This window comes from Brassica napus, chromosome C5 (genome assembly GCF_020379485.1).
Source record: "Brassica napus cultivar Da-Ae chromosome C5, Da-Ae, whole genome shotgun sequence".
NCBI classification, from domain to species: domain Eukaryota; kingdom Viridiplantae; phylum Streptophyta; class Magnoliopsida; order Brassicales; family Brassicaceae; genus Brassica; species Brassica napus.
The window spans coordinates 43,058,989-43,080,671 of NC_063448.1; the positions used below are offsets into that span (position 1 = coordinate 43,058,989).

The window sequence follows — 21,683 nt, forward strand, 5'->3', positions numbered from 1 at the left end:
CAAGCTCCCACTTGATCGACTCATCAACTTGCATAGCTTCCTCATAACATTCAGGCTCGCCTCTGTCTGTGAGCAGAATGTAGTTGAGCGATGGAGAGAATTTACTGGCTTTCTGATGATTCTGCTTGACCGTCGTAACTCCGTGACTGGTGTATATGGGACCACTTCAGAATCATCACTTTCTTCAGCCTCACCACTCTCGTCTTGAGAGATTTCTTCTTCTGCTGTTGCGGTATCCTGTGGCAACTCCGGTGTCAGGATATCTTCTAAGTCAACAGCTCCAGGCTCTTTCTTTTCGAGCTTAGATCCTTGTACAACGCTTCTTCGTTGAACACAACATTTTTTCTGCGGATGATCTTCCGATTTTCGTCATCCCAAAACCGGTAACCAAACTCCGTGTCACCATAACCGATGAAGTAACACTTTTTAGACTTCGAGTCAAGTTTACTTCTTGCAGCATCGTCAATGTGAACATAAGCTAAGCAACCAAACACCTTTAGATAAGAAAGGTTTACTTTCTTTCCGCTCCAAACTTCTTCAGGGATCTTAAATCCCAACGGTACAGACGGTCCTCTGTTTATTAAGAAGGTTGCGGTATTGATTGCATCTGCCCAAAACGTCTTTGGTAATCCACAGTGCAATCTCATGCTCCTTGCACGCTCATTCAAGGTTCGGTTCATCCTTTCCGCTATTCCATTCTGTTGAGGCGTTCCAGGAATAGTCTTCTCCATCTTGATCCCATTATCAGCGCAATATCTCTTGAACTCGCCGCTGATGTACTCACCACCATTATCAGACCTTAGACACTTCAACTTGAGATTCGTCTCAATCTCAACCATGGCTTTCCAAATTTTGAAAACCGAAAACACTTCATGCTTGTTCTTCATGAAGTAAACCCACACTTTTCTTGTGGAGTCATCAATAAAGGTCACATAGTAGTATGAACCTCCCAGCGATGCAACAGGAGCGGGTCCCCACACGTCAGTGTGCACCAGCTCTAACTTCTCAGATTTTGGCTCTCTTCCTCCTTTAGAGAAACTAACTCGTTTCTGTTTCCCAAGGATGCAACTTTCACACATCTGATGATCCACCGTCTTCAGATCCGGAAGAGCGCCATTTTCCACCATGAGTTTCATCCCTTTCTCACTCATGTGTCCCAACCTACAATGCCACAACTTGGTATGTTTGGCATTCTCGACAACAGCAACAGTGTCTTGATAACTCGTCGTCATATAAAGAGTGCCTCTTTTATGACCTCTAGCCACCACCATGGAACCTTTCTTGACTCTCCAGGCTCCACCACCAAAATTAACATCGTGCCCCATATCATCAAGTTGACCTACTGAAATCAGATTTCGCATCAACTTTGGCACATGTCTGACCTTGGTAATCTTCCACACACGTCCGTCTGACATTTTCAGGTTGATATCTCCAATACCAACTATGTCCAAAGGTAATCCATCAGCAAGATATACCTTTCCGTAATTTCCCGCAACATAATTTTCCATGATGTTATGGTGCGGTGTGGTGTGGAACGACGCTCCTGAGTCAAGCACCCATGAATCAACTGGGCTATCGACATAGGAGATTGACGCTTTGGTGGTATTTGCAGTTGCATCACGAGCTTCAATTTTCCTCGGGGAATCAACAGACACTACCAATGCATCATCGATTTCACGTGTCACTGCATTGGCTCCGCCTCTAGTGTTGTCTTCCTTCTTCGGTGGTGCTCGGCAATTCTTCTTGATGTGACCTGTCTTTCCACAATTCCAGCACTCTGCAGGCTGTCTGAATTTGGACTGGCCCCATCCATTCCTTGACTTCGATCTGCCATTACTCCGGTTATTTCTATCTGGGTTTCTCCCTCTGTTTTCCACGTTGAAAGCAGAGCTCGTTGATGCCTCCCCAGAGTCTATCCTTCGAACTTCCTCACCAAGGATACAATCTCTAACATCATTGAATTTGAGCTTTTGAGTACCCACAGAATTACTAACCGCTGCCCTCATCGGCTCCCAACTATTTGGCAGAGATGCCAACAAAATCAGTGCTCGCACTTCATCATCAAACTCGATTTCAACCGATGACAGTTGGTTGACAATCGTGTTGAACTCGTTCACATGTGCGGCAACCAGGCCACCTTCTTCCATCTTCAAATGAAAGAGTTTCTTCATGAGAAATACCTTATTGTTTGCCGAAGGTTTCTCATACATATCAGAGAGAACTTTCATGAGCCCTTCCGTGGTCTTCTCCTTCGCAACGTTGTGAGCAACGTTTTTCGACAGTGTTAACCTTATAACACCCAGAACTTGTCTGTCAAGGAGCTCCCACTCATCCTGATCCATCTTCTCAGGCTTCTTGCTCAGCGGTTGATGAAGCTTCTTTCCGTACAGATAATCTTCAATTTGCATTCTCCAAAATGCATAATCTGTACCGTCAAATTTCCCGATACTGTGCGCCAAACCGTCTTCGCCTCCCATCGTTTCTGGAACCATCGTGTATTAGAACACCTTCGTCGACAAACCGATGTTACCGAGAAAATTCACTATTCACGAAGTACTGCTTCACGTGAATAGTAACCCCGCAAAAAATTTGACTGATCACCGTAACTCAGGCTCTGATACCAGTTGTTAGGAAATACGCGGTCAAATTTTGCGGAAAACCAGAATTTATGGGAGCGGAAAAACACACACAAAATTGTTAACGGAGTTCGGCCAATGTTGCCTACATCTCCGGACCTGCTACAGATCTTTTATTATCAACCCGAGAAATTTTACAAACTCTCAACTCACACCCGATCCCAAATACACTCAAGAAATTACACTTAATAATTTCTTAAAGAGAAAGATTTTCTCACAAGAAAGATATTTTTTTTTTCTCTCTTGCACTCTCTCTTCTTCTCTTCTCTTGTTCTCTCTTACTTTGTTTTTCTTGTTTGGGATGAATTTCCCTTTCTCCTTCATGTATGTATTTATAGGAGGGGGATTTGTGAGTTGGTGATGAGTTGGTGTAACAACCAAACTTACCAACCAAAAACCAAAAAAACGTGTTCTTTTTTGATCAACAATGTATTTTCGCCGCATCGATCATAGTTAACAGTTTTCTTTTATAATCTTTGGCGGTCTCACGTTATAAATCAGAAGGTTGATCAAGCTGCACACTATTCCTTAGACCATTTAAAAGCAGAAAGCTAGTCCCCTGAAAGATGTACAATATGGATCACTGAAAAACTTATAAACCCTCACCGAAAATCTATTATATCCTCTAAACTAACAAAAAAACTCAGCTCATCAAAACTAACCTTCTGAAACATTTTTCCTCAAGTCATCATGAGTACCGTGAAAGAAATGGTTGTAATAATCTGTAGTAGTTCTTTACTTCCCAAATGTTGCAATGAATCTACAAATCTGATCGAAACCCATTGTGAGGACGTCAGGACAGATTTTTTACATGTAGAATTTACTACCTTCTCACAATAAACACCACAGAGCCCCCAAACTACAATGAAGACGTAAAACACTTTCAAAACTTTAATTTTTCTATCTTTATATATAGAAGATATGTTATATCCCAAGATTTGCACTCAGATGCCTCGGGCTTGGGAAAATCACAGAAATGGTTGGGGGTAAAAGAGTCTCAGTGAGGCATTTCCGTACTGGTTTTGTCGACCATTCGTATATTGTATTGTTCGTAGACTCTTCTTCTGTTATCTGACCACCACTATTACGTTTGTTTCTCACTGTTCGGCTGTCATAAAATAGAACAGTCAGCAAAACTACAGCTGATGTTTTTCTAGGGGAAATATAATATGGTTGTACCTGAAACAGACACGTTTGAGGTCGGTAACACCACTGGCTAAGGCTGTAAGAATGATGTAGACGTCAGGCGCATCTTTCTCAACCCATTCATTCTTGTTATGTGCTTCAGTCGATGCTTCTCCATTTCCAAGTACATGTGTAATGGTCCAATTAGAAAACATTGTGGTATTTACACCATTTTGCTCGCGTTCCCATTTGGTTGGTTTAAGATATTATAAGGGTCAACGCGGCCTGGACTGGAACCAAATGAATCAAGGGACCGAGGAGACTTCACAGTTCGAGCTGATCGAACAGGTAATATTTCAGCCATGTATTTCACCTGCATAATTTCAGTGATGCTGATAACGGAGTCATAAGAAATCACTCGTACTCGCAAACAGCATATTACTAATTTTGAGCTTTGAAATTTCTTATGCGATAAGAGATATGATAACCTTTTTTTTGTTGCCGCACATCTGTTCGTTTCTTCGCTAGAGATTGTAAACGCCTCTTTGAGCTGCTTGGCTGTTTTTCCAGCTCAGCTTCTTGGAACTGGGTCTTTCTTGTAAGACTGGTAAGAAAAAGCCAGCACCTGCAATAAGATTTTAGTGAAATACATTATCAAGCTTATTCCTCTGCATGATCTCTGTAGTGGATGATTTTTTTTAGGATGGGATTCCAAAACAGACAGAATCAGAAACCTTTGCTCTGTTGTTCAAGTTGATCAAAGCAGAGACTGATCTTAACAGAGATTAATATAAGCTGGCTGGTCCATTCTTCTCATGGCTTCAAAGTAATAACCATCCACACAAAGTATGTTTTTGTACTCATCGTCCCCTAAATTCACCTTCCCATGGTTTACATACAACTGCATCATCACTATCATAATTAATGAAAACCATATCGTGTTAAAAGCTAGTAATGAAAAAAAAAAACGTTATATGATTCTTTACCGTGTTTAGAAGTCATTCTTTTCCAATAACATGTGTTCTTTTCCGTTCATTATCAAGAACTGCTACCATTTTGGGATATCTCCAAGGTAAGTCCGGTCCATCTGAAATAAAAATAACATTCTGATATGCGTTAACCAACGATACTTGTTTGTCACTATCAATGATTACATCCTTACCTCAGATTTAAAGGTTATTGATGTCGCCTTTATCTGTTAAAAGCTCCTTTTTGCTGAGGTTCTCCAAGTGCTCAAATGTTTCTAACCCTTCAATCGTTGAATGATTCATCAAACACAGAATATTTTGCTGATGATATATATTTTATAAAGAGTACAAATTACCTTATATCTGAGACAGCGAGGTAAGTATGATATGCAAATAAGAATCTGAAGGGTTTGCCATTGATGTTTCTAAAGAAATCAATGTTGAGTGGCCATCTATAGCAAGTGAAACCCAGAACTCAAAAAAGAAACACACACATAAAATTCAGAATCTATAAAGATAAAGAACATAAAAGGATGATGATGGTTTTGCTTTTACCTGTCAAACCATTGCTTTAAGTCCTCTTCTGATGGTTTGAGATGAAGATCAACTAATGATGATTTTATGAACTCGTGGAGGTAGATTGTCATCGATTACCCAGATTTTTTCCCTTGCAAACCCATGTTGATCCAGTGATCCACAATCTACAAAAAAGACATACACACAAACAACTCAATTATAATGTTCATGCGAAAAGATACAATATGAGAGAACTTACTTAAAATTACATGAGGATAACAAATCTGAATCCCTCCACGCATTGATTTTGGGGTTTGAAACCAATAAGATCATAATCCAGATATCTAATAGCGAGAGAAAGTGAGAATCTAATTTGGTCATCGTTCAATCTTATATATAAATCAATCATTAATAAATCGGAAAAGCTAAAAGTGTCATAACGCTTGGTAAATTAACTAATGGAAGTAAATGTGGGAGAAACAGCTACGGAGGATTTACATGGAAGAAGTTGAGAAGATGAATATTAAAGGGAAAAATTGATTTGAGGAAGAAAACGAAAAGAGAGATCGTTAAATAAAAAAGGATTTTTTTGTTATTCATGATGTTATTCATGATGACATGGCAATTTGATAGGTTGTGAATTTTTTTGCTGACGTGGATAGGCCGAGAGCTCTGGTTAAAAAACTTTTAGTATTGTAAGATGAGAAAATATAGTGTATTTAACTGACATTGTATTATTAGACTAATTTATTGTAAGACTAAAAACTAATAAATAGTAATGTATAGGTCTAACTACTTTTACATTAAATTTTTAGAATGATTTATTTGTAATAGTATAGACATATCTAAAAGAAAAAAAAAATATCATAAAAGAAATATAACATATATGGTTTGGCCTTTTCTGGTGAAAATGCTCTATGCTGGATCTTCGATTTTTCAAAACAATTGATTCAAACTTGTTATTAATATATAAAAAATAACTTAGCAACAATCCATATAATACATTACAACTTTTTTTCAAAGTAAGTAGTTATTACGTGTAAGTGGGTGAATTTCATTTCAAATGCAAGAAGAGCGCTCTCTCTAACACTCTAGGAAAAATATTATTTTTATTGACGTTGTTTATTTGCACACTTTTTATAATTAAAAATTACTTTTAATTTAAAATCCGTTTATATTTTCTACTTTTTAATACGCCTTTAACTAAAACTGATAATAGTTTGAGTTCATATGTTAATATTTATATGAGTTTCTTAAGTCATGATTTTATTATTTTTCAGTGTTTTTTTGTTTGTTTTGCTTTTGGTTTACTTTATTTTTGCTTAACAATGACAAATATTTTTATAAGTTTAATTAGTTAATTCAACTTTGACATGATAACTAAAGGGCGCCATTTGGTTCTTACTGATCTTGTACTCATCACTTTTGCTTCCATAAACTGCCAATAACACATCCATCACATATGTAAGGTACAAAAAAAAATTGAGTAACACGAGTGAATTTAAGAAGATGAGTCATGCTTAGCTTATAAAATCTTATTTTCAAACTAAGGATGCCTCCTTCTAGGTGCTCATCCATGTCGACGCCTCCTTCATTGTTCCAATCAAATATATGCACCATAACAGCTACTGCAGTTGCCACTATAACGGTACCGAGAGCTGGGCCCACACGTCTGCCACTTCCGAAAAAAAGACATTTATTTACTTTATCTGGTTCTGGAGAAACCAAAAACCTCTCCGGCGCAAACATGAATTGTTCTTCCCACACAGTTGGATCCCTCATTATCTGATACACATTCACGATCATTGGTGTGTTCTCCGGTATAAGGAAACCTCCGATCTCACACTGATGTTGAACCTCTCTTGGTAAGAGAGGTCCAAGCGGATGCAGTCAGAGCGTTTCTTTGATTACCGCGTTGAGGAAGACAGTGCCACAGTTTCCTTTTAGGAACGTAGTCACATGTGTAAATTCGCCTACATACATCTTTTTGGGTAAGTTAGTGGTTGGTTTCTCTAATTAATTTGACCCAATAAAAATAGTTGGTTAATCTACTTTTTTTTACTAAAATCTATAGTTATGAAGATTTTTTTAAGTGGGGGGATGCAAATTTTTACACACCAATGAATGAATTCTACCGGACTGAATGTTTTGGTATGTTATTATCTATTCTCGATTGAACCAAAATCGGTTTATATATCAGTTTATTTGGCTATTGGGTGAAAACCTAAAATTTTGTTGAGTAAAATTTGGTCAATTTGGTCTACTGCGGTTTATGTCAGTTAATTTGGTTATTACGTATTGAACCGATCGATTCCTGCTAGCTCAACTGAACTGTAACCTAATTGAAAGAACATTATGCAAATTCACCCATTTTTATTATATACTAGAGGCATGTACGCGCTTCGGGTGGGATATTATTTATTATTGTTAAGTATGATTTTTTGGATAATGTAATTATGTGGTCGTTTTTATTTCTTAAAAGCATTATTTGGTATTTTTATTGTGTTACGTAGTAGTAGATGATAAATTAATATATTTTGTGTTTGTTTTTCAATAATGTGTTGTTGTGTGTATAGTACTACTTGTTAGTGGTAAAGTGAGTCTTTGATGTAAAACATATTGAATTTCAGTTACTTTGCATTTATCTATTTGTTGATTCTAAGATTAATGGTTTTAACGTCAAAATTATATTCTATGTTTTCAAAATTTTAAACATTATTCTTTTAAGATGTTTTTGTTCTCTTCTCATATTTTGACCTTGAGCTTGTCACCACCATATATGTATTTTGTTTACCTTTTCAGTGTGTGGTGCTTCTCACCATCACCGGAAAAGACTCACCTATGTGCTCTTGTTCTTCCTCGCATTCTTTTCTTGTGAGATTAGTTGGTATTTGTTGTAGATCGGGTTTATGAGTTTCCAATTGTGCGGTTGTTTCTCAAGGTGTTGTAGGTTGTTCCGGTCAATTTGGCTCCTCCTCTTTTTCCTTAGTTTTTTGTTGATGTCAGGGACTGCATCTTTTTGGGTAGGGCCAATGTTTAGTTGTCTTTGATGTTATTTTCCTCGTCGTTGGCTTGCCGCCAATAGTCCATGCTCGTCTTGGCTTTCAAGATCTGTTTTTTTTTTTGTTATCTGATTTCTATGCTCTCTTTCATAACTCGAGGACGGCTCCACGGTTCGATGTTCGCATCACTGGTGGTGGCTCTTTCTTTCTCCATGTTTTCCAGTCTAGGTTTGAATAGTGTTTTTCTCCGTGTATATTTTGTGGGTTTGGAAAGTTATTTTTGGTCTCAAGCTTGGATTCTGGTTTTTCGGTGGATGGCTTTTATTCTTTCTCCTTCAGGTTGTTTATCTTCTTCCTCTGCTTTTCTTAGTATAGCTGTGTAAATTAGTTTCTAAGAGCTTTGGTACTTTTTATCAAAGTTTTGGGGTTATTACTTATTAATAATGACTAAAAGATAAAAGTCACCTGAAACTAATCATTCATATAATATAGAGAAAATGACTAGGAAGGCATTAAAAAAGTTTTTGTCACAAATATAACCTCTAAGAATAAAAATGACCAAAATAACACTTAATGTTTTATCAAAAGAGATAAATATACACTTATACCCCAATGGTAAATTAATTTAGACATTAGGGTTTAAAGTTAAGGGGTGGGATTTAGAATTTAGGATTTAGGATTTAGGGTTTAGGGTTTAAGGGTTTAGGGTTTAGGGTTTAGGGTTTAGAGTTTAAGGGTTTAGGATTTAGAGTTTAGGGGTGGGGTTTAGGGTTTAGGGTTTAGAGGGGTGGGGTTTAGGATTTAGGGTTTAGGGTTTAGGGTTTAGGGTTTAGGTTTAGGGTTTAGGGTTTAGAGTTTAGGGTTTGGGGTTTAGGATTTAGGGTTTAGGGTTTAGGGTTTAGGGTTTAGGGTTTAGGGGTTTAGGGGTAGGGTTTAGGGTTAGGTTTAGGGGAGTTTAAGGGTGGGGTTTAGAGTTTAGGTTTAGGGTTTGGTTTAGGGGTTTAGAGTTTAGGGGTTTAGGGTTTAGGGTTTAGGTTTAGGATTTAGGGTTTAGGGTTTAGGGTTTAGGGTTTAGGGTTTAGAGTTTAGGGTTTGGGGGGGGGGTTTAGGTTTAGGGTTTAAGGGGGGGTTTAGGTTTAGAGTTTAGGGGGGGGTTTAGGGTTTAGGGTTTAGGATTTAGGGGTGGGGTTTAAGGTTTAGAGTTAAGGGGTGGGGTTTAGGATTTATAGTTTAGGGTTTAGGGTTTAGGATTTAGGGTTTAGGGTTTAGGATTTAGAGTTTAGGGTTTAGGGTTTAGGGTTTACGGTTTAGGATTTACGGTTTAGAGTTTAGGGGTGGGGTTTAAGGTTTAGAGTTAAGGGGTGGGGTTTAGGATTTAGAATTTAGGGTTTAGGGTTTTGGGTTTAGGGTTTAGCGTTTAGGGTTTAGAGTCGGGGAGTGGGGTTTTGGGATAAGATTTCAAATTTTGAAAACAAAAAAAAAATTAAAATTTTCAAAAGATTAAATGCTATTTTGGTCATTTTAGTTTTTGAATGCTATTTTTGTGACATAAACTTAGAAAAGTGATATTTTGGAGATTTACCCTAGGGCAAATCTCCAAAATAGCACATTTCTAAGTTTATATCACAAAAATAGCACTCCAAAACTAAAATGACCAAAATAACACATTTCTAAGTTTATCCTTGGAAAATTTTAATTTTTTATTTTTCAAAATTTGAAATCTTATCCCAAAAACCTCATTTCTCAACTCTAAACCCTAAAGCTTAAACACTAAACCCTAAACCCTAAACCCTAAAACCTAAACTCTAAACCCTAAACCCTAAACCCTAAATCCTAAACTTTAAACCCTAAACCCTAAACTCTAAACCCTAAACCCTAAATCCTAAACTCCACCCTTTAACTCTAAACCCTAAGTTTGTGACTTTTGATAAAACATTAAGTGCTATTTTTGTGACTTTTGACCTTAAGTGCTAGTTTGGGAACAAAAACTTGATTTACTGCTATTTTTGTCTTTTTCTCTTTACCCTATAATATATATATATATATATATATATTTATAATAGAAATTTGTCTGTTAATATATTATTGGCATCATATTTTCATAATATGTAAAAGTCCAACAATTGACCGTTAAAATAAAATATAATTACTTAAAATAATAAATAAAATTATTATGTTTAAAATGTCACATTAAATAATTTTGTAATACATGTAAATTGTAAATTTATATTATACAGCTTATACAAAACAACAATTTACTTATAAAAATGAAAACAAAGCATATGGTCACGCGGATCAAATTCTAGTGTTTTTTAATCGAAAATTTTCCAAACCATTTGAAATATTTTTCCATTACATAGTTGATAGTATATTTCAATTAAGCAAATATGAAAACCAAATAACATAAAGAGTTAAAAAGAAAAACAAAGGCTATTTTTTTACCAAAAAACAAAGGCTATTTAGCTTAATAACCAAATATCTAAGCTTTTAGTTTTATTTTTATTTTTATTTTTATTTTATATATCTTGTTTAATAAAGTTTAATTAGTTATTTTATTTTTTATCCATTTAACACAGACTCTCTCTCTCTCTCTGTGGGGAAAGAAAAGTAAGAGAACGCTCTTTCTCATCCCTCTCTCCTGCTTCGATCATTCGTGAATCTGTTTCTCCTTGACAGAAAGCAATTCAATTTCATAAATTTTCGATTGTCGCGTTGCTGGTCTATCAAGAAGAAACCGAAAAAGGGATGGCGGCGGTGAATGGGTACCAAGGAAATACTCCGGCGGAGACAACGCCGGCAGCCGCCGGATCGAAGCAACCTGCTCCTCCGAATAAGACCGTCGATAGCCAATCCGTTCTCAAAAGGTTGTTCCTTTTTTTTCGATCATAGAATATTTCGCATCCGATTAAAGGGAATTTCTTTTGAATCCGTTGGCTTGGATTTGATTTTTCTTTTGTTTATGGAATTTCATGTTTAGATTTAGCAATTAGCTCCACCCATATCCATTTCTTGTGATCGTACATATGCTTCTAGATTATCTTTAGAGAGCAAAAACTGATTGTGACTTCTCTATCTCCCTTGTGAATTTTATCGTTTCTCTTCTTGTCTACCAACTGTTCGCTAGAATTCCTCTGAGAAGAAACGATGCATTAATCTGTATACATATCACATTTCACGTTTAGGTTAAGCAAATTCATGACTTTTTCCTAATCCATTGTCTCCCTTTAATACACAGGCTGCAATCTGAACTAATGGGTTTAATGGTAAGCTATCAATCCATTCTTCCCGAATCTAAAAAGAACCTATTGATTTTGATTTTGATGTTTGTTTTCTCAGATGGGAGGTGATCCAGGGATATCGGCTTTCCCAGAGGAAGACAACATATTCTGCTGGAAAGGAACAATCACAGGAAGCAAAGATACTGTGTTTGAAGGAACTGACTACAGACTCTCACTCTCTTTCTCCAACGATTATCCTTTCAAACCTCCCAAAATTAAGTTTGAGACTTGCTGCTTCCACCCCAATGTGGATCTCTATGGCAATATTTGCTTGGACATTCTACAGGTACATAACAAATCATTTTTGCTCCTACAACAACTACTTTTGTGTTACTGGTTAATCTCATGGATATGCCAGAGAAGCACTAGTACACTTAAAAGCAAAATCTGGTTTCACATTGTTTGTAGGATAAATGGTCGTCCGCTTATGATGTGAGGACGATATTGCTCTCAATTCAAAGCCTTCTTGGAGGTAACACCTATGTGCTGACCGTTGAGTTTTCTTAATTGGTTTGATCCAAGATCTGATTCTCCGTGTTTTGTTTGAGCAGAACCGAACATCAGCTCACCATTGAACAATCAAGCAGCTCAGCTTTGGAGCAACCAAGAAGGTAATTTGCAGTAAATAGTAAATAGACTAACACATCTCTCTGGTTTTCTCAGTTTTTATCATCAATAATGAATGTTCTCTTATGTGTGTTTGCTGGTGTACAGAGTATAGGAAGATGGTGGAGAAGCTCTACAAACCATTAAACGCATGATTCTCTATCTCTTTCTGTAACTGCATTCAAAAGATCATGTTTCTTTTTTTGTACTTTGTAATCTCAATTTGTGCCAAGTCTTAGTAATCGAAAACCCTTCTTTTGCAGTTACAGTCTTGCTACTTAACAATAAAAACCAATAACATGTTCCATACAAACCAGATCAAAAACTCTTTGTTTCAGATAATAAGTGGAAGTTCAAAAAAGTAAACGGGATCTGAGGAAAAAGGAATATATTGCTTTTTAGACCTATTATTATAGAAGATGGGCCGGAGTATAAATGGTCTTTCAGCCCAACATGAAAACGACACCGCTTCGTTGATAACCTGGCCGCACCCTCCAGAAAGAAAGAAACCTTGAAAGTTAACAAAACCCGCCGGAGTCTCACTGTCCCATCCAAGTGAATCATTTTTCATTGTTTAGAGAGGCGAACTATCTCTGTCTCTCTGCGAGCTCAGATCTCTGATCTAGGGAACTTTTCACACCTCCCTCGTTTTCATCGCTTAACTTGATATGTCGATCTCCGCTCAAAATCCTGATATTTCCGGCGAAAGGCAATCCGGCCAAGATGTCCGTACTCAGAACGGTATCCTTCTTCTCCCCTAAGCTTTCGGCTGATTTCATTCTCACATGTCTGCTCATACTAATATCTATTCTCATCAGTGTTCGATCTCTAGGGTTTGTTTACTTGTTTACTATATTACGTGACGTTTGATTTGATAATTATCTGCAGTGATGGCTTGTCAAGCTGTTTCAAATATTGTTAAAACCTCCCTTGGTCCCGTCGGACTAGACAAGGTACGTACTCTGGCTCTACTTGCTTTGTTACTGTGTTGAGATTTATTTATTTGGTTTCTGATTTGCATTTAATATAATAAATTCAGATGTTGGTGGATGATATTGGTGATGTGACCATTACAAATGACGGTGCTACCATTCTTAGGATGTTGGAGGTCGAACACCCTGCTGCTAAGGTTAATTATTTGATTTACATATTTATCATTAGTGTACGTTTATATGCTTGTTATAGTGAGTGAATCATTAGTTACCTTGGTCTCTGTTTGTCTTGACAGGTTCTTGTTGAGTTAGCTGAACTCCAGGATAGAGAAGTTGGTGATGGCACTACATCTGTTGTTATTGTTGCTGCTGAGTTGCTCAAGGTTTTTTTCTTTTTATTTTTATTATTCATCTTGTCTATGGTAACTGCGTCTTGATGATTAATGGTCCTATCTATGTATTTTGCAGAGGGCAAATGATTTGGTTAGGAACAAAATACATCCTACATCAATTATCAGTGGTTACAGGGTAAGCTCCAACTCCTTTGTAGTCACCTGCTTTCCAGATTTGTTTTCATTGTGTTCTTAATCTTTGTTACTCTTGACAGCTAGCGATGAGGGAAGCTTGCAAATACATTGAGGAGAAATTGGTGACTAAGGTTTGTCCGCTTGTCTTGATGGTTTATAATTTCGCATCTGGTCTATTTTTTTTCTTTCTGAATGAGTAGTATACATCATGTGAGGGTACTTGAATTTATCTGGGAAAGTTTTATACATGTGTTTGTGTCAGCTTGGTTGGGTAAGTTATCTGTTGTGCTTGTCTCTGCCCCGTTTCTTAACTACTATTATTACTTCTCTTATTAGGTCGAAAAGCTTGGGAAAGCTCCATTGATTAACTGCGCTAAAACCAGCATGTCCTCCAAACTGATCTCTGGTGACAGTGACTTCTTTGCAAATCTGGTACGCTTCCAGTTCTCATTCTCTGTCAATTACATGAGTCTGTCATATATTTTCCTTCTAAGGTTTGGAAACCGCTATTACTTTCTTGCAATTGCATTTTTCAACTGTTATAATCATTTTTTTCTTTTCAAGGCTGTGGATGCAGTTCTGTCTGTTAAGATGACAAATCAGCGAGGGGAGATAAAATACCCTATCAAGGTCTGTTTATGCTCCTCTGTCAAAGTTTTAAACATATCATCTGAAGTGAAGATTATATTTTTTTTATTTATGTTGAAACCCGTCTGCGGCTTACGACATTGTAGGGGATTAATATTCTGAAAGCTCATGGACAAAGTGCAAAAGATAGCTATTTGTTGAATGGATATGCACTCAATACTGGCCGTGCTGCCCAAGGGATGCCATTACGTGTTTCTCCAGCGAAGATTGCTTGCCTCGACTTCAATCTTCAGAAGACGAAAATGCAGCTGGGTGTCCAAGTTGTTGTTAATGATCCACGAGAACTTGAAAAAATCCGTCAAAGGTAATTTTCATTGAATTCCTTACATTCAGAGTACTTAGTTTTTTCTTCTACAAATGCTCTTAATCCTTATGGGGTGTACGAGATAGAGAAAGCTTAAGATATCTAGCTCTATTGTACGCTTGTACTGCTTATGTCATCCATCTTCCGTACAGTGTTTCTGTATAAAAATATGTTGCTGAATATTTGTTTTACAGAGAAGCTGACATGACCAAAGAGCGGATAGAGAAACTTCTTAAAGCTGGGGCCAATGTTATTCTGACCACCAAGGGAATTGACGACATGGCACTTAAAGTAAGACTGAAGACCAATAATTTTTTTCTCTACCCTTAGGCATTACTTGGGAAGTATTTGAGTATTACTTTCCTTTATGTTTATTCGTCAAAGTTATTGAAATCCTGGTGTTCTCACTTCGTTTGCGTTTATTTCAGTACTTTGTAGAGGCAGGAGCTATTGCTGTTAGGCGTGTCCGCAAAGAAGACATGCGCCATGTTGCCAAAGCAACAGGAGCAACTCTGGTACTTCCTCAGCTATTCTACATTTTTAATATTTAAAGCACTAGATCTAAGTTACAAAAACTAAAATATGATTCTTAATTTTGAAGATTTTAAGTGATATCCTCGTTCTTTGTTTGTAGGTTACCACTTTTGCTGACATGGAGGGCGAAGAAACATTTGATCCGGCACACCTTGGATCTGCAGACGAAGTTGTGGAGGAGAGAATCGCAGATGATGATGTTGTGCTGATAAAGGGAACTAAAACAAGCAGTGCGGTATGCCATTTGCTCTCTGCTTTGGATCATGCTTAATTGTTGACACTACTACATCACACGAAATCAATCATATATTTCATTTGAAGTTATTCCCAGAAGTTATTGATTGCTATGAGAGTTTAGTCTAGTTTTGTCATGACTTGACAAGTTTTTTTGTCTATTAGGTTTCCGTGATCTTGAGAGGTGCGAATGACTACATGCTTGATGAGATGGAGAGAGCGCTTCACGATTCTTTATGTATTGTGAAGAGGACCCTCGAATCCAACACGGTAATATCCTCTTGCTACCTGTTAGAGAGACCTTCCTTGCATTTAGTAATGATTATCACATTTTTGGTTTACGCAACACTCTACTCTGCTTCGTATCAAAACAGGTGGTTGCAGGTGGAGGTGCAGTTGAATCAGCATTGTCTGTGTATTTGGAGCACCTTGCTACAACCTTGGGCTCTCGTGAACAATTGGCAATTGCTGAATTTGCAGATGCGCTACTGATTATACCGAAGGTGCGACATACAATCCCATTTCATCAATTTTATTAAAATAAGCAATGTTTTCATCTGTTTCTGTTATCCAACGTTATCATCCTATTTACAGGTACTTGCAGTAAACGCTGCCAAGGATGCAACGGAGCTGGTAGCTAAACTAAGAGCATACCACCACACCGCACAAACCAAGGCTGATAAGAAGCACTATTCAAGGTAATAATGCAATACTGCTGTTTGTGTCTTCTCCCCTTGAGGTCTTGCTTGAAAGTGTTAGCTCATTTGGCTTTATCTTTAAACGCAAATGCAGCATGGGACTTGACCTTGTTAACGGAACCATCCGTAACAATTTGGAAGCTGGAGTGATCGAACCAGCGATGAGCAAAGTGAAAATCATCCAGGTAAAGCATTTTGACTTAGTTTTTCACATCAAACAGATTCTCATAAAATCGAGTTGTGTCTTTAAACTTTAAATGAGCTTTGTTGTGTGGCCAGTTTGCGACAGAGGCAGCCATTACCATTCTGCGAATTGATGACATGATCAAACTGGTGAAGGAAGATGGCCAAGGCGATGAGTAACCAAACCTCAAGCTTCTCTTTGTTCGTCATATCTTTAGTGTGCGTTTCTCTGTCGGCTTCTTTTTCGAGTTGTAACAACGACATTTCCTCTGAAACATCAGTTTATGTTTTTTCGTTTTTTTACTTCAATTAATCTATGTCTTTTCGGATTTATCGTTTTCTGAACAATATCTTAATTCGTTGTCTTTTGATACTATAGTGTTAAAATCAATACTATTAAATTAGGAACATGTCCAATTGATAATAGTAGAGTTCGGTTTAAAATATAACTGTATTGAACTGAATAAATAGAATATATTTTTATTTGTAGTGATATGTTAATAACTGCATAGATCCATATTGTTATAACTGCATGAACTTTTTGTACACTTCCTACGTTGAGAATATCCTTACAGTTACATCATTGACATATCTTTCTATAATGATATGTTAATTGTTCCTCATAATCTCGGTTAAGAAGTAAAAATTGTAATTATTAAATTATAGACAAAGAAAATATATACTATTTTCACCGATTATTACCGTATAATATCTAACTATAATAAACTTTAATATATTTTTTTCAAAAAAAATTATCACACTACAACAACATAACTTCTCAGCCCAAGAAATTGAGACTTATTCAACCAGACATTAATTTATTCAAATTTGAAATATTTTACACAGACATTAAATTTATCAATTAGCAAATCACATGATGTTACAATAGAGTTTAACAGGATTTAAGTAAACTTTTAATAGAAATAAATATTCATATAAACTCATTTAGTACAACGGGTTTTAGATAGGTTATTCAATTTTTTTTAATTAAATGTGATTTTACTCAAAGTTAGTGAAGACCATATTAATCATTTACAAAATATATTAAAAATTATTATTTTTTAACATTTTTCAAAAAAATTGTTCAGTTTTCGATACAGATTGGGTTTGATATTGATTTTTGAATATATTACTTTAAGAATCGTTCGAGTATATAGACCACGTCTAATAGAGTATGAGACTTTGATTTTCAGGTTGATTACAAGCCCATTTTTTTTGTACGAATATTCTTGACTAATTATGTTAGGTATCTACTAAGAAAATATAATATACTGCAAACTTTAAGAATAAAGTTTAAAAATAATTTCTTAAATAATTTCTTAAATGCATATGTCACAAGTATATAGTTATGCAACTTGTCATATTTAATATAGTTACCAAAAATTATATTAAATTAAATTAATATTAAACATAAATATGATTAAAACTCTAATATTAAAAATTAAATTATCAAACAAATTAAAACAAAAAATATACCCTGACCTAAGGGTCAAAATCTAGTTTTCCATTAAATAGTTAGTGTCATATAATTATGAGCAGAAGAGACTAAAATATTTACCTACATGCGTCTGAAACAATCGATTAACTATACATTCTTAAACTACTACGCAACTATTCATATGTTCGATATGGTTCGAACGCTATGAGATGAAGCCAGCAACAATGCAGAGCCGATGCTCGAGCCATCTTCCATGGCCTTAATCACTACTTGTCGAGCCACGTCTTCTCCCAATATATCTCTCAAAGCTTCGTCCATGTATTCTCTGAACATCCTATAATTCGAATAGAGACCACCTTCTACTGCCACCACTGTCCTTCTCATCATCTGCTTATCGCTACTTCTTCTTCTTCCTTCTCCTACGCTCCCATCTCTCCCCAGTTTCTTCAAGATTCCTGAGATTCCTGCTGCTGCTAGCCTAGCAGCTCTGCGTGTCACTACATCGCATATCTTCACTACAAGTTTCCTCACCTTCAGTGGTACCTTCGATACCTGTTGTTATGAACAAAGGAGATGGTGTTTAAGTCATGGGATTGTAGGTAATCATTCATTTATAGGGCAAAACATCATTTACCCCTAAATGTTTCAAGATTGTTGCTACTTCATGTAACTCGGGTGTGTCATCTTCGTGCATTGCTGAGACTGAATTTGTTCTGTGATTGGAACAAGTATTTGATTTAAAACATGTGTAGATAAACTCATAAAATACAACTATTGGCTGCCATTACGTAAGCTTTCTAGCTCTGGCAATTCGTAAAAACCTTCAGATACAGAAGAAGATACAAAAGGAAATGTACCTTAGAACAAAAGGCGTCGATAAAATGGATGAGATGGGTCCAAAGATGTCAGACTCTTGTGACATACGAAGAATTACTCTGCGGACAATGTCGCCCAGATACATCCCTCCTATCATCTTCTCAAATCCCTATATTAAAAACACCCACCAGTTCATCTTTACTGCTCATTAGTTACCTGATGATAAGCCTTAAAGCATGATAAAACGAAAAGAGGAAAAAGAGAAGTTAGCAACACATTACCATGTCATTTGAATTCAAACTCTCTGCATCCAACTCAATGTCATATGAAGTTCTTGGAAGACGAGATGACCAAAAGTTTCCCCACTCCATGTTCACCACCTAACACATAAAGAGCAAAGCATTACATGATAATATTTTACACTAAACCCAGAGGAATCTAAAATGCAGGTTTCTTAGAATGAATACCATGCTTCCAGAAGTTGTGCGCGGATTCTGACACTTGATTATTGCATCAGTGCGTTCGAGGTAACAAGCATTACTACCTGTTCCAAATACAACAGCGGCAATCGTGTCTGGGTCATGATAATGTCCATAGGACAGGGCCCCAACTGTATCATTCACCTGCGTAAACAGTGAAACTAATATTAGAACCAATCCCCATGCTTCTTCCGTTAACAAGAATTTTGTAAACGGAATATGAAACAGAAAGGAGAAATTTCAAAGGATTTGTAATGGATGAAGGAGCAGTTCCCCCAAGGATATGAGTCTATTGCAGTAACAAAGCACTTACAAGAGCTGCGACGTGTATATCCAGCCCTCTCCTGTCCACCGCTCCTTGTAGACATTCAGCAATATCTTCCCCAGCCTAAAGTAATATGATCAATGTGTCAAGAAACATAAGAAAATAGTTAACTTTAGATGCGCTAACGCTTGACGCAGCATCAGCGATTATATTTACCCCAACCGAACTCAAAATGCAAGAAGATGGATCACATTATACGTCAGCAAATTAACATACAGAACAGAGTGAAGGTTATATGCTTGACTTGATCCAACAATTATATTAATTTCTTCACCGATTGAGATGATACAATGAAGCCTTAGAAGTAACCTTTAGAAGGCAGACAAGTAAAAAGAGGTTGCAGAAAATTTGAACTAACCATTTCACTAATTGCAAAACCTTTGGTCCATTTGATGAGAACTCCTGAAGAGAGGGAGGTTTGCTTAACTGGGAAAGAAAAAGTAAACGCAAGTTCCCTTTTCACATCTTGTGAAGAAATGGACTCGTGTCCTTCTTTCTCAATAAACCTCTGCAAAGATGATGCGAGAAAGTCGAAGAGAACCTGTGAATAAAAAATAAATAAGTAGTATACTACTCTGTTGGATTTTTATAAACCGAGCTAGGAAAAGAGCAATCTTGGGGGCAAGCATAGTTACCTCGCTGGTGCTATTCAACAAAGAGGTCGGTATGCTGTGTCTTTCGATATCTTGAACTTCAAGAGACGACCTTTGGCCACCCAAATGAACTCTTATAATCCTAAAGTAAGAGCCTCCAAGATGAAGTGCGTAATAAGTTCCTCTCTCACTCCTGAGATAAAAAAGAGGTTCATACATTACATAAAGATACTTACATTATGACAATTAAGCAACTAAAAAAACTTCAACTCCACAAAACTAACAAGCCATTTTATCAAAATAAATACTTTTTATTTCAAGGTCCACACATTGCTCTCTAACATGTCACCAAATCAACAAGCATTGACACATGTAAGAATATCTCTCACCCATTAGGAAGATCATCGACGAAAGTGAGGAGCATTTTAAGCTTAGACCCTCCTTCAGAGACCAAACCAGCTTGCATCTCAACAGCTATAGCATCCACCATCTGCCTCAACCTCCCCAACGGCGTCTCAAACGATTCCTCCAATTCCTTCAATAGCCCCACCACCTTCCTCCACTTCCTCCGACGTTTCACCCTCCTCCTCACCATCACCGTCGCCACCGAACAAGCCACAACCGCCGCGGCTGTCGTCAAAATCACCACAACCCTCCCCATCCCAAAATCAAGCGCAATTTGCAATGTCTGTAATCAGAATGTTGACTTTTCTACAGGTTTGGGTGATGATTGGTGATCGCAGATAGATCCTTGATCCGCGTATTTGTATCTCGTGGCCGGATCGTGGTCTTCGCGGGAGGATTGAATTTGGGTGCGAAAGGAGAAGATAATCTCATCAACATTTTCTTGCCTTTGATGGAAGAAGAAACAACTGTATCCCCCCAACTCTCTTTCTATTTTTAAAAATCCACTTGATTCGCCTTTGTCTTCTACTTATTGGGCTTCATGTTCCGAACCCAAGCCCACTAGATTTTCTTTGTGTTTTCTAAATACTATTAAATAAAATAAAAAATTAAATTGCTATTTTTAAAATTCATTTTAATATCATTACTATTTTTAAAGTATTTTGTTAATTAAATCATTTTAATATCATGGTGTTCATAAAATAATTTAAAAATAAAAATTACTATCAAATAAGTTTTACATTTCTGTTTTGGTTACGATTCATAAAAAAAACTAATGAGTGTTGGGTAATTTATTTTAGATAATTATAATTATATATTTAAAATTTTTTAACACATATCAAAATCATAGATTTTTTATTGACATATGTCATAATCATGTTAATTAGCAACTTTGGAACCAACTTTATGAATGTGAAATAAGAAAAATAAAATAAATTTATTTCACTCATTTCTCATCAAATTTGAATGGAACATTTTCTTTATATATATATATATATATATATATATATATATATTAAAATTGATAAAATGATTCTTCCATTTTAATTCAAAATAAATTTTATTTTTGATAGAATTAAAGGAATAAAATATTCCATATCAATCCATTTCATTGACATTCCAATTGAGATTTGAGTTAGAGATCTAAATTTGCACTAACTAGTTCATCGAGCTTGAAAACGCTTCTTACGATAAACATAATATATTTTTTTGACCTTTTGTAATGCAGAGGCATCATTGATGTTTTAAAAACATGACAATATCAATTGATTCAAACTAGTTATCAATATAAAGAGAACTTAACAACAATCCACATAATACATTCAATTTTTTTTCTAACGGAGCCGTTACATATAAGTAGATGAATTTCATTTCAAATGCACCAAAGAGCCGCTCTCTTCAAAATTCCAAAAAGGGAAAAAGAGATTTTTTCTTAA

The 21,683-nt window shown here is 36.3% G+C and overlaps 3 protein-coding genes and 1 long non-coding RNA gene across 5 annotated transcripts; 2 read left to right on the top strand and 2 right to left on the bottom strand.

Moving 5' to 3' along the window:
- Window positions 1-3,041: 3,041 nt before the first annotated feature.
- Window positions 3,042-5,406, bottom strand: LOC111206318. The gene is made up of 6 exons (XR_007324058.1): window positions 5,086-5,406; window positions 4,924-5,010; window positions 4,748-4,848; window positions 4,496-4,662; window positions 3,816-4,386; window positions 3,042-3,744 (listed from the first exon to the last, which is right to left on the bottom strand). It is a non-coding gene; the product is annotated as an uncharacterized LOC111206318 (long non-coding RNA).
- A 5,387-nt stretch (window positions 5,407-10,793) lies between these two features.
- LOC106425077 (ubiquitin-conjugating enzyme E2 19) lies at window positions 10,794-12,393 on the top strand. Its single transcript, XM_013865800.3, has 6 exons — window positions 10,794-11,111; window positions 11,483-11,510; window positions 11,584-11,811; window positions 11,934-11,997; window positions 12,077-12,136; window positions 12,240-12,393. Exons 1-6 carry the CDS (start codon window positions 10,993-10,995, stop codon window positions 12,284-12,286), a joined length of 546 nt encoding a protein of 181 aa, XP_013721254.1. The 5' UTR covers window positions 10,794-10,992; the 3' UTR covers window positions 12,287-12,393.
- Window positions 12,394-12,612: 219 nt separating this feature from the next.
- LOC106425154 (T-complex protein 1 subunit alpha) lies at window positions 12,613-16,601 on the top strand. Of its 2 annotated transcripts, XM_013865880.3 has the most exons (17): window positions 12,614-12,872; window positions 13,020-13,084; window positions 13,171-13,260; window positions 13,360-13,446; window positions 13,532-13,591; window positions 13,671-13,721; window positions 13,927-14,022; window positions 14,155-14,220; window positions 14,325-14,542; window positions 14,737-14,833; window positions 14,971-15,057; window positions 15,177-15,311; window positions 15,476-15,580; window positions 15,685-15,813; window positions 15,905-16,008; window positions 16,103-16,193; window positions 16,288-16,601. In XM_013865880.3, the coding sequence occupies exons 1-17, from the start codon at window positions 12,800-12,802 to the stop codon at window positions 16,369-16,371; spliced, it is 1,638 nt and encodes a 545-aa protein (XP_013721334.2). In that variant the 5' UTR covers window positions 12,614-12,799; the 3' UTR covers window positions 16,372-16,601. The 2 variants fall into 2 exon arrangements, with proteins under 2 accessions (XP_048612602.1, XP_013721334.2); XM_048756645.1 differs by having other exon boundaries at window positions 12,613-12,872; window positions 13,927-14,220.
- Window positions 16,602-17,637: 1,036 nt separating this feature from the next.
- LOC106425081 (hexokinase-4) lies at window positions 17,638-20,731 on the bottom strand. Its single transcript, XM_013865806.3, has 9 exons — window positions 20,232-20,731; window positions 19,885-20,035; window positions 19,608-19,790; window positions 19,238-19,312; window positions 18,913-19,068; window positions 18,727-18,825; window positions 18,487-18,614; window positions 18,264-18,342; window positions 17,638-18,181 (listed from the first exon to the last, which is right to left on the bottom strand). Exons 1-9 carry the CDS (start codon window positions 20,501-20,503, stop codon window positions 17,807-17,809), a joined length of 1,518 nt encoding a protein of 505 aa, XP_013721260.1. The 5' UTR covers window positions 20,504-20,731; the 3' UTR covers window positions 17,638-17,806.
- Between the last annotated feature and the right edge of the window lie 952 nt (window positions 20,732-21,683).

Bases quoted from the DNA above. Each gene is read 5' to 3' on its own strand.
- LOC106425077 (XM_013865800.3), top strand. From the start codon at position 10,993: ATGGCGGCGGTGAATGGGTACCAAGGAAATACTCCGGCGGAGACAACG. The intron at 11,112-11,482 runs GTTGTTCCTTTT...TTTAATACACAG, and splicing joins AGCCAATCCGTTCTCAAAAG to GCTGCAATCTGAACTAATGG. The intron at 11,812-11,933 runs GTACATAACAAA...CATTGTTTGTAG, and splicing joins TTTGCTTGGACATTCTACAG to GATAAATGGTCGTCCGCTTA.
- LOC106425081 (XM_013865806.3), bottom strand. From the start codon at position 20,503: ATGGGGAGGGTTGTGGTGATTTTGACGACAGCCGCGGCGGTTGTGGCT. The intron at 19,791-19,884 runs GTAACTATGCTT...TTTTATTCACAG, and splicing joins TGTTGAATAGCACCAGCGAG to GTTCTCTTCGACTTTCTCGC. The intron at 19,069-19,237 runs GTAAGTGCTTTG...CTGTTTACGCAG, and splicing joins ATATACACGTCGCAGCTCTT to GTGAATGATACAGTTGGGGC.
- LOC106425154 (XM_048756645.1), top strand. From the start codon at position 12,800: ATGTCGATCTCCGCTCAAAATCCTGATATTTCCGGCGAAAGGCAATCC. The intron at 13,261-13,359 runs GTTAATTATTTG...TTGTCTTGACAG, and splicing joins TCGAACACCCTGCTGCTAAG to GTTCTTGTTGAGTTAGCTGA. The intron at 13,722-13,926 runs GTTTGTCCGCTT...TTCTCTTATTAG, and splicing joins AGGAGAAATTGGTGACTAAG to GTCGAAAAGCTTGGGAAAGC.